General features: G+C 46.3%; 1 protein-coding gene across 3 annotated transcripts in view; it reads right to left on the bottom strand.

Moving 5' to 3' along the window:
* The window catches only part of abcc4 (ATP binding cassette subfamily C member 4 (PEL blood group)), a 405,942-nt gene that overhangs the window by 329,803 nt on the left and 63,846 nt on the right, over window positions 1-12,293 (bottom strand). For all 3 annotated transcript variants that reach the window (XM_078545915.1, XM_078545916.1, XM_078545917.1), the window contains exons 4-5: window positions 9,271-9,495; window positions 2,568-2,657 (exon numbers count right to left, since the gene is read on the bottom strand). In XM_078545915.1, coding sequence (XP_078402041.1) covers window positions 2,568-2,657; window positions 9,271-9,495 — 315 coding nt within the window. The remainder of the gene's footprint in view (window positions 1-2,567; window positions 2,658-9,270; window positions 9,496-12,293) is intronic.

The raw sequence follows: 12,293 nt of genomic DNA, 5'->3' as shown, positions 1-12,293 counted from the left end.
TCATAATTGTAAACACTTCAATTAGGTCTCCCCTCAGCCTCCGCTGTTCCAAAGAAAACAATGCTAGTCTATCTAATCTTTCCTCGGAACGAAAATTCTCCAATCTCAGCGACATCCTTATAAATCTCCTCTCTAGTGTAATCACATCTTTCCTATAGAGCAGTGACCAGAACTTGAGGCAATATTCCACCTGTGGCCTAAGTCGTGTTTTATACAGTTTCAGCATAATCTCCCAGATCTTATTTTCTATGCCTCAGCTAATAAGATCAAGTATTAACCATTTATCGTGTATTCCTTGTCTTGCTAGCCTTCCCCAAAAGTATTACTTCACACTTCTCCAGATTCAACCCCATTTGCCACTGTCTCGCCCATCTGACTTGTCAAATGATAGTTTCATGCAGTCTACAGTTTTCTTCTTTATTAATAAACACACATCAAATTTTTGTACCGGCTACAAACTTCTTAAACATACCCTCTACATTCAAGCCCAAATCATTGACATTTACTACAAAAACCAAGGGGCCTAGAACTGAGCCCTATGCAACCCGAATGATAACAGCCATCCAGTTACAAAAACATCCATTGACCACCCTTTGCTCTTGCCTCTCAGCCAATTTTGGATCCAATTTGTCAATTTGCCTTGGATCCCATGGGATTGGGCTTAGGCTTAGGCTTTTAACAAGGGCAAGGATCTTGAGTTCATCATGTTGCAGACACAAAGCCAATCTAATCTAGCGCCGTGACTATGGGGGTGATAAACAAGAGTCACTTGTTGTAGGACAGGATTCATGCAACAAAGCTAGAGTGAGTTACAGTGTTGTAAAACATAACTATGCATTGTACTCAGTCTCACCAATATTCAATTGCCAAAGTCTAGGGCCAGGGTTTTCCGCTTGGAATGCAGGCGCACCCCCAATACGCATGAGCGTGAAATAGCGTGTGATATTTCGATTGGTGGGTACGCTGCCGATTCCTGCGCGTGCCTGCCAACAATTAAGAGGGCTGTTAAGCCCATTAATTAATTAAAGTGAAATTTTCCCTGCCCGTCCAACCTCATCGTTGGTGGGCCAGCGAATAGGCCAAGCGGCCTTTGCATTTTTTGCGAAACCTCATCCACGGGTGGGATGAGGTTTTGAACAGTGATTAAAGAAAATAATTTTTAACTTATTTTTAACATGCCCGTGCTCATTTGACAGAGTCACATGCGGGGACATGTTTTCCTTATTTTTGAATTCTTTATTTTTAATATTCGAAATCTTCAGCTCCCTGAGGCATCTCTGTGCCTTCAGGGAGCTTTCACTGAGCGCACACTTCAGCACTCACGCTCCACCCACCCCACCCCAGCAGCGCTGAGGTTATAAGCACGTGTTTCACGCTGGCTGGCCGTTAATTGGTCAGCCTGCATGTAATCGTGGTCGGGGCCTGATCGCGGGTGGCAGTCCGTTGCGCGGCTGCTCCCAGGCCTGCCCGCCAAGCCCGCCCAACAAGGTAAAAATTCTGCCCCAGGTTTAACAATGATTTGGGCCTAATCTTCCAGTCTCTGACCCGGAGACCGGACATATGATACAAGAAACACATCAGGGCCCTGTGGAAGTCCTGATGCATGGACCTTGGATGTATGGTATTGCCCAGGAAGTTTAAACTTACGATGAACAATTGCCCTGCTCCCCAGGATCCTCCATGAATGTCTCCAACCCTGAACTAGAGTTAGAGTCTTGGAACAAATCTACACGACCTGGATAGCTACCCAGGAAATGCTAGGCAGTTTAAAACCTGGTCTAAAGCCTGTGTAACTCCACAACCGACTCCACCAATTATCCCTCCCCTTCCGAAAACCCAAACTATTCCCTCCTCTCCCCCGGCCAGACCCAATTGCTCCCCCAACAATCAGACTCAACTACTCCTCCAACCCAAAAATACCCCAATACCTTCACCAACCTGACTATCACCTCCCCTGCCCCCGCAAAGAGCCAAGCCAACTACCTCTCATGACCGGGTCCCAACTACTGCCCCTGACTACGACTGGACCCGGCTGATCCCAGCCCACCTCACCCATTCACTTATCCATTCACTAACATTCATTAAAAGACTGGACCTTTAAATACTTAGCAGAATACGGCAGCTGGTTCCCCAACAAAGCTCTGCTCCAACAAAGTTCCCCGGGGGGGGGCGCTACACTGTGCATTTCTTTGACAGCCGGGATCAGAAGATCCTGGAGGAAACATTCAGTAGCGTCAGGTCGGGAGAATCTTCGCAGGCAGAGGCCATGCGCAGACCATTGCCCCTGACCGGAAGATTCAGATCTTGATGTTTTCCAAGTTGCCTTACGCATACTGTTGAGGATCACATTTAATGAGTCGCCAATTTAGTTTATGTATTATTTATTTTATTCATCTTCCATTATACAAAACATTCATTACAGTATTCGTAATGTACATTTGTCCAAAATTTAATTGTTTTTAAACCAGGAAGACTGGCTGCACTTACGAGGCGGGAAAAAGAATGATTATGAATTGTGACATTCTCCACCCCTCCCTATCCCCCAATAATCACGGAGTACTAATCACCTGATCAAACTTGTTTACATCATTGGATAACAGGTTTACTATCTGACCTGTCGTTGTTTTTGCCAGTGCAACATTGCTGAGACGAAGTGCCTGAAATATACAAAGTTATTATTCTAAATTAATGTCAACAGGTAGTTTGTAAATAACAAGGGTTATTTTGTTCTTTAGTTGCATTCGTTATTTCTTACGTTGTCAGCCGGATGTATTTATTTTGGTTTCTATTGTTATTTGCAAGGCCTACTCCCATTCAATTTAATTGAAAGGCATCAGATAAAAGATCCTGTTTCACATGAGTGCATAAGAGAGAGATTTGAGTATCTTCCTACCAGTAATATATAGTAACTTTTATAAGGCAAGGCTCCACAAGCATCATCTCATAAAATGGACCCATTAAATCTTTGAAGTTATACTGTTATCATTTAAAAACTTTGAAAAATGTAATTTCAAATACAAATATTACACATGAAAGTTTCTATCTATCAGTCCTCAGGTGGATTATTCCAGCTGATTTCAGTTGTCATGCGTGCAGGTTATCAGGTGGATAAAGTAAAAAACTTCCCTTACCACCGTCATGCTTTTTATGAAAATCCAGGAACAACAGAAACATTTTCAAGGACTAACCAACACATGAAAAGTCATATTTAAACACAATAGTCCCTGCATTCCACAGGCCAGCAATACTGTCACTTATTCTAGGATTGCACATACTAGGTACCTCCACCACTGATACTGGCAAACTTTCCATGATGATGGGAGGCTCCTTTATATGCTTGCAAATGGTAGGTGCCTACTCCATATTTCAAGCATCTACCAGGAAGTCTGGGAGAGGCATTCAAGCTGGGGAGGAAAAAGAAAATGGCAGCCATGCACCTCCCCCCCCCTCCCTTCCCCCCCCAACCCCCTCCCTTCCCCCCCCACCCCCCCTCCCCCTCCCTTCCCCCCTCCACCCCCCCTTCCCCCCCACCCCCCCTCCACCCCCCCCTCCCTTCCCCCTCCACCCCCCCCTCCCTTCCCCCTCCACCCCCCTCCCCCCACACCCCACCTTCCCTCACACTTTAATCAAAGCCCTCCATCCCTAGCAGCCCCTTAATTAAAAAGGATTTTTTTTTTAGTTGGGGATTCAAGCCTTAATCCAAAATGGATCCCTACATAGCCCCAGCACCATCATTGATTGAGGATGTATCCTCAATTTAGGTCGTTCTAAAGACCTAGAACATGGGAACTCCAGGCTCAAAATCACCCCAACACTCCTTACAAGGCTGGAAATTATTGGAACAGCCCAAAGCTCGAAAGGACACATGGAATAAAGTGACACAAGGTACTCTGTGTAACCAGGTCCTGGCCTAGTTTCTAGCCACTCTAGCAGATTCCACCAAAGTCCCAGTGCAGCAGCAAAATTCACATTTATATAGTACCTTGAATGTAGGGCAAAGTGCTTCACTGATGCATAATCAAAAAATACATGCCAAGTTAAATGGGATATATTATAACAGTTAATGGACTTGAGGCCACAGGATGAGGTTTTGGAATCAAAGGCTGAGTTAGGGTGGATGGGGAAGAGGGTGGTGGGGAATGGGGAGGTTGACTGATATATGTCTTGAGGAAAATTGGAGGATATGGATGGTGAGGTAGGAGTTGACCATGTCAGTGATTAAAGTCAACAGAGTAGAAAGACCATGGAAGATGACAGATTAAAGGAGAGGCTGTGATTATGGAGAGTTTTTAAACAGTCAAAAAGTTGTATTTATATGTCACCTTTAGTGTCGCATAACATCCCAAGACACTTCACATGAGCATCAATCAAAATTTGATACCCAGTCACTTAAGGAAATACAAGGACAAATGACCAAAAGCTTGTTGCAAAAAGGTTTTAAGGAACAATGCAAAGGGAGAGACAGAGCAATAGCAGCGGGGAAGAAATTCCAGAACTTCAGGTCTACGCAGCTGAAAGTACAGCTGCCAATGATGGAGCAATTAAAATCAGGAATGTGCAAGATTCCTTAAAGGCTTGAAGGATTGGAGGAGATTACAGAGATAAGGAGGGGAAAGGCCACGGAGGGACTTAAAAACAAGGATCAGAATTTCAAAACTGAGGCGTTGCTGCATCAGGAGACAATGTAAAATACAAGGGTGAACAGAGCAAGTTAAGATCAAGGCCAGCAGGAATGCATTGAAAAAAATGAGTAACAAAGACATGAAAGAGGGTTTAAGCAATTGAGCTGAGGCAGGGTCAGAGTCAGGTGATGTTAGAGGTGGAAGCAGGCAGTCTTAAATGAGCGAACAGATATATGGTTAGAAGCACATCTCGGTCAAAAAAAACGTCAAGATTGTAAATTCTCTGGCTCAGTTTCAAACAGTTGCCAGGGAGAGAAATGAAACTAGTGGCCAAGGCCCTCTGTTTGTGGCAGGGCCTTCAGATAAAGGGTTCAGTCTTCCCAGTATATAGTTGGAGAAAACTGCTCATCCAACATTGAATGCTGGACAAGCAGAGTGGCAAATTAAAAATAGTGGAGGGGTCAAGAGAGACAAAGGGGAGCGGAGGTGCAGATTGAAAATAATATAAGGATGGGCAGTTGCTCAAAGCAGGGGCAGAAGGAGGAAAGATGTGAGATATTTTGGAGAGAAACTCAGGATGGGGCTTGGGGATGTGGTAAACATCGAGCGCCCGATCGGGGTCAGAATCGGAGGTGGGCAGGCCTACAATTTTGCTCCGCTGGCTGTAGTACCAATTCAGCACCACGATCCCAACCCATTTTTGGAGAGGCTGGGTTGGGGTTAGAACAGCTACCTGTCCATAAGCAACACATAGCCAGCTGAGGGAAATTAGGGCTAATTACAGGATCTATAACAAGCTAAGCCCCCTCCCGGCCATTAATTGGCCTGGCCATTTAAAAATCCAGATAAAAATCCATGTCTGGAACACGCCATGCAGGATTGGGACTGGAACTGATACTACTTCAGCTCCCGACTCCAGACTGAATATCCAGCTCCAAATCTTTTAAAGCAAAGGAAAGAGGGCTGGAGCAAGGCGAGGTGCTTTAAGGACCAGAGGGTGCCATGGGAATGGTGAAAGAGATTTGGATGTGTCTAAGTGATATGGGCTCCGTTGCCATCACAGCAGTTCAGACAAGGCAGGTGGTGGAACATACATCAGAATAGGGAGGCTTCAGTGAGGGGCACCATTCATAAGCCAAGTTTCAGTCAAAGCCAAGATGTCAATAAGTTGTGGATAGCAAGGGCCTTGTTCATGAGTGAATAGCCATTCTGGATAAAAAATGTGAAGTGAGGAGTTAAGTTCTGTCAGGAGTTTGCCAGGATGAATGGATTTTCTAGGCCATATACTTTCAATTTTAATGTGCCTCTGTCACACTCAGTATATTTCAGGATTCACAAATCCAAGCACACAATGGAAAGTGTGATATTGTATTTCAAAGTTTTTGAACATTAGGTTGACATGTTAAAAATGAATAAAAACAATAGTTTACTTATTAAACACATAACTGAGCAAAAAGAACCAGTGCATGAAAAGTGGAACTATTCTAAAGTCAGGTTTTTCACTATGTTGCAATTATACTGTGCACAGTATGAAATCCTAGATTAACTGCTAGAGGTGGCCTTGAACCTCTTGAATTTTGAGCACACAGCAATCAGATTGAACAAGTGAGTCCTGAGTTACACAATTGTTATCGACAATTTATATTTATACAGTGTCTTTAACATAATAAAAATGTACAAACGTACATTTCTTGAAATGTGTACAAGAGAACTTTTTAGGTCAATATGTAGAGGGTCCAACAAGGGACGGCACAGTGCTGGAACTAATTCTGGGAAATGAAGCCGGACAGGTGGCTGAGGTGGTGGTGGGGGAGCATTTTAGTGATAGCGACCGCAACATGGTACAGTTTAAGTTTGTTATGGACAAAGAAATCAACAAGTTGCAAAAAAATGTTTTGGATTGGAGGAGAGTGGATTTTAATAAAATAAGGCAGGATCTGCCCAAGGTAGACTTGGAACAGCTACTTATGGGGAAATCTACAGAGGAACAGTGGGGGGTGTTCAAAAAGGAAATGGGGAGGGTACAGGCTCAACATGTTCCCTCTAGAGTGATAGGAAGGAGTAACAAGCCCAGAGAACCATGGATGACCAGAGATATTCAGGTTACGATGAGAAGGAAAAGAGAGGCTTTTAGCAGGTAGAAGGGGAGCAAATCAGCAGAGGCATTAGTGAAGTACAGACAGTTCAGAGTGGAGCGTAAGAAAGCAATTAAGAGAGCAAAGAGGGGATATGAGAACGCTCTGGCTGGTAAAAGTAGGGAAAATCCCAAGGTATTCTATAAGTTTATCAAGGGGAAGAGGATAACCAGGGAAAGAGTAGGGGCCCATAAGGGACCAAGGGGGCAAACTATGGGTGGAGCCAGAGGACATCGTTAGAGTGTTGAATGAATACTTCACGTCCGTCTTCACCCAAGAGAATGAGGATGAAGGTATCGAACTCGGGGAGAGAGACTGCGAGGTTCTTAAGCAAATTGATATAGGGAATGACAAGGTATTGGAGGTGTTGGCAGTCTTAAAAGTGGACAAATCTCCAGGTCCGGATGATTTGTGTCCCAGACTGCTGAGGGAGGCAAGGGAGGAGATCGCACAAGTTCTGACCCAAATTTTTAATTCCTCTCTGGCCACGGGGGAGGTGCCAGAGGACTGGAGAACAGCTAATGTGGTTCCGTTATTTAAGAAGGGTTGTAGTGATAAGCCAGGGAACTACAGACCAATGAGTCTCACATCAGTGGTAGGGAAACTATTGGAGAAAATTCTGAAGGAGAGTATCTATCTCTACTTGGAGAGGCAAGGTTTGATCAGGGATAGTCAGCATGGCTTTGTCAGAGGGAGGTCATGCCTAACAAATTTGATTGAATTTTTTGAGGAGGTGACCAGGTATGTAGGTGAGGGTAGTGCAGTTGACATAGTTTATATGGATTTCAGCAAAACCTTCAACAAGGTCCCACATGGGAGACTTATAAAGAAGGCAAAGGCACATGGGATACAGGGTAATTTGATAAGTTGGATTCAAAATAGGCTTAGTTGTAGGAGACAGAGGGAGATGACAGAAGGATGCTTTAGTGACTGGAAGTCAGTGTCCAGTAGCGTACCACAGGGATCTGTGCTCGGTCCCCTATTATTTGTCATTTATATAAACGACATAAATGACTATGTGGGGGTTAGGATTAGTAAGTTTGCGGATGACACAAAGATTGACAGGGTGGTTAACAGTGAGGTTGTGTCTTGGGCTACAGGAAGATATAGACAGGATGGTCAAATGGGCAGATAAGTGGCAGATGGAATTTAACCTTGAAAAGTGTGAGTTGATACACTTTGGAAGGAGTAATTTGACAAGGAAGTATTCAATGAATGGCATGGCACTAGGAAGTTCTGAGGAACAAAGGGACCTTGGCGTGTGTATCCATAGATCTCTGAAGGCGGAAGGGTATGTTAGTGGGGTGGTGAAAAAAGCATATGGGACACTTGCCTTTATCAATTGAGGCATAGTTTACAAAAGTAGGGAGGTCATGTTGGAGTTGTATAGAACCTTGGTGAGGCCATAGCTGGAGTACTGTGTGCAGTTCTGGTCGCCACATTATAGGAAGGATGTGATTGCACTGGAAGGGGTGCAGAGGAGATTCACCAGGATGTTGCCTGGGATGAAACATTTAAGTTATGAGGAGAGGTTGGATAGACTTGGGTTGTTTTCGTTGGAGCAGAGAAGACTGAGGGGCGACCTGATCGAGGTGTACAAGATTATGAGGGGCATGGGCAAGGTGGATAGGGAGCAGCTGTTCCCCTTAGTTGAAGGGTCAGTCACAAGGGGGCATAAGTTCAAGGTGAGGGGCAGGAGGTTTAGGGGGGATGTGAGGAAAAACTTTTTACCCAGAGGGTGGTGATGGTCTGGAATGCACTGCCTGGGAGGATGGTGGAGGCGGGTTGCCTCACATCCTTTAAAAAGTACCTGGATGAGCACTTGGCATGTCATAACATTCAAGGCTATGGGCCAAGTCCTGGTAAATGGGATTCGGTAGGTAGGTCAGGTGTTTCTCACATGTCAGTGCAGACTCGTTGGGCCGAAGGGCCTCTTCTGCACTGTGATTCTGTGAAAGTGCTTCACAGAAGTGTTATAAAGCAAATTTGGACACCAAGCCACTTAAGATGAAAGGCAGTTAGCCAAAAGCTTGATCAAAGAGATAGGTTTTAAGGAGCATCTTAAAGGGAAAACAGAGAGGTCAAGAGATGGAGAAGTTATGGAGGGAATTCTGGAGCTTAGAGGCAGCTGAAGGCATGGTCCCATCCATATGCATCTGGTGGTACTACTTCAAAATCAATATTAAAAGTAGTATAATGACACAGTGAGATTCCACGTTCCCTTAGAGAACCCAAATATCTCTGGAATAAATGAAGTTAAACATTCGCTTGGTTTGGGAGAAAAGAAGAAAGTCATTGAACTATTTTCATTATATGCTTACAAAATACAAGTTTGCCTGCACAACAGTTACACACTTCAAAAGTAATTCATCACGTAGAGGCAAGTTGTTGTTATGTTGTTCACGTAACAGTGTACTTCTATCCCTATGACATGAATTAATCAAAAATTCAACATTTCTAAGCTTTACAACTCCAAAAACAGTACCAATTATGAAAAGCAGTGAAATTCTTACCTTTCTGTAAATCATATGGCACATTGCTACTCTTAGCTTCATCCCACTTCTTTGTACATGAAAGAAATATAGATGATGTAAAATTGCCAGAAATAGCGTACAAAGTGTTATTCCAGCAGCATAGCCAAAAGCAACTTTGTAAGCCTCGGTATCTTCTGGATTGTAGTTTTCAAAATAATTAATAATTTTTCCTAACAGAACAGGTTGAGCAACTCTTATTATTTCCTAAAAGAAAAAAGACAAAATTATCAGTACATTTTGATAAACATTCAAATTTTGGAATAGAAAACAAAAGACTGTTCTTATAGTTATCACATAAAAATTCAACAATTATTTTTTAAATCTTAGGACAAACCAAATAGAATTACTTCTGATTATACAAATACTGTCAATGGGCGGAATCTTCTGGTCCGCTGGTGGCAGGCGCCATTGCAGGTGGCGGGAAGGGAAATAGCTCGATGTTAGGGGCAGAAATCGGTTTCAGGCCAGCGGGAATTCACAACAGGGTCATCCAATGGTGTCTACCATGGCAGAACGCAAATATTGCTGGAGCCCGACATGAACACGATCTGCATCCTGGTAATGGGATACAAAGTAAGGCCCGACTGGAATCATCCCCCCACGCCCAATTTACTGTTACACCGACGGGAAAACACACCGGCCCAGAACATGTTTGGACAAGTGTGATGTGCAGAAGTCGGGACTTAGCTTTAGGGTCTTGCTCCAATCGTCAACATCCGAGGAGGGGAAGATGCTGGAGCCCTACAGCTACAGGCCCTGGAGGAACAGGTGCATCGCATGCTGGGTGGGTACTCATGCACATGGCTCCACCTCAAAGCAGTTCCCGGAAGGTGGGAGGTCTCCACTGATGCTTCGAAACATCACAATCTTGGCCATAGGCTGCCATGGATGATCAGCGATGAAGGTATAACAGAGGTAGGGGTGAGGTCGGGAGGGGGAGGGGTAAGGTGAAGGTCTTGGGGGGGGCGGTGGTCAGGTTGGGAGTGGGGGAACAAACATGTCGGGGGGGTGAAGACGAAGGTGCTGGGGGGCATGAGGTTGGGAGGGGGGTCAAAGGTGTCGGGGGAGGAGGGTGTAATGGGGGAGAGTGCTGCAAGTGGAGAGCTAGGTGTAAGGGGGGGAGGAAGGTATTAGGGAGGGAGTTCAGACTGGGGAGGTGTCCGAGGGGAGGAGGGAGTTTAGAGAGGGGAAGGAGTCTGGGGGGAGGAGAGAGTAAAGGTGGAGAGGGTGGACGAGGGAGTAAGTTTTGGGGGTGGGGGGGGGAGCTGCTGGTGGCAGATGTCCAGGTGAACGTGAAAGGGAGGGGTCGGTGGCATCAATGACTGCCTCCTGGGCACCAAACTCAGGGTGGGAGTGGCAGGAGGGAATGCTGAGTGTGAGAGAGGGCAGAAGGAGAAGGGAGGGTGGGCATGTGAGGGTGTGTCGGTAACAGAAGAAGGGGCGGTGGTTGGTAGGGACACGGAGGCAGACACGGGCACTGAGGTGGAAAGGAGGAGGTCGAGGGTGGAGGTGGAGTTCTCCAGGGAGTAGGGAACGTGCACATTCGCCTGGACATCCCGGAATGACAAGGGTTCAGGTTGGGTGATGGTGGGGAGGTGGAAGGTGATAACAGCAGGGCCCACAGTGATGGGTAAAGGACATGGGTGAGTGAGAGGAGGGGAAAGGACGGCGGGGGGGGCGCTTAATCAAAAACTTTACCATGACCATGTTGGTTTGTCAAATCGAAAGTGAGTGGAGCCTCGGGTTGGATGGGCACAGGCGCTGCTTGGGACTGCAGTCAGTGGGTGGGCGGGCGGAGATGCAGGTCAGCTCAGATGGACAATTGAAAGAGAACCCCAGCAGGCAGCATTGAAAATGCTCAGGACAGTGAGATGAGTGTGACACATGGACAGTACCTGCACGAGGCTCCGAAAGGCCCTGCCACACACGCATTTCTCCCTCTAGAATCACTGGTGGTCCAGCTGCATGCAGCTGAACTACTAGTGGTGGGAGGGTGGGGGGAATGCAGGGGGAGGACTCACGAAACCTATCACTGACGCTGAAAGACAGCATTACACATTAATCAGTGAAGTATATTTTCAGGTTATAAAGTGACAAAATGTGTTCAGCTGTGAAACCACTTGTAATCAGAATTTCCTAACTTTTCCAGGTCTACCACTTCTTCTAGGTGCTGCCCTGACATCTGCAGCAGGGGTGGAGACAGCCGTGCAATGGTTGGCCCTCCATTGACATTGACATGTGTCCTCTGGAGAGCCAAGGCCTTGAGGGCCCTGGGTTGCTTTGGCTGTCATTCTGTGGGCCAGATGCTCCCTCTGTGGTGACACAGGTGACATTGAAGTGGTCACAGGCAAAGGGGACTCAGAGGAAGAGGACAGCCTCTGAGAATCCTGAGTGGATTACCCAGGGGTGTCCAGCTGCTGCTCCTCCTCCCTTCAGGTGCCCGAGGTCCCCAGCCTGACTCTTGAGGGGAAGAAACACCTGAAGGGATGTCAAGGTGCCCCATTTGCCTCTCGCATTGTCACTGCAAGAACTGACCCATGGCAACCACGATGGAGAGCAGGTCTGCACATATTTCCATGTTCTGCTGGACCAGGGTCTCCATGGCATCCGCCATTCCTCCCACGGAGACTTCCATATGCGCACATGTGGGCACCACTTCATCAGAGAGCAGGTGGACGCACTCACCCATTTTGCATGCCACTCTATTGGCTTCCAACAGCTCTGCGTGATGTTCCCCCGCCTTCTGCTGACCCCCACGATGAATTGGAACACCAAATCCAGGGACTCATCATCTGACTCAGACCTCACAGATGCCTCTTCCCCAGCAATCCTCCGAGTGCCGGGGAGCTCGGCTGAACCTGCCTCCTCCTGCTGCAGGCACATGCCCATGCACCAGATTGTGAACCCAAGCCTGCTCTAGGTCTAGGTCCCACAGGGTGTGTGTCTCTGCACTGGTGGAGGGTGAGGATAAACGCTGTGACGGGTCTTCCAGGCTGCTTATT

Source organism: Cetorhinus maximus, chromosome 7, assembly GCF_964194155.1.
Source record: "Cetorhinus maximus chromosome 7, sCetMax3.hap1.1, whole genome shotgun sequence".
Taxonomy (NCBI): domain Eukaryota; kingdom Metazoa; phylum Chordata; class Chondrichthyes; order Lamniformes; family Cetorhinidae; genus Cetorhinus; species Cetorhinus maximus.
Note: the sequence above shows the minus strand (reverse complement) of the source record. Positions and strands in the feature narration are given on the sequence as shown.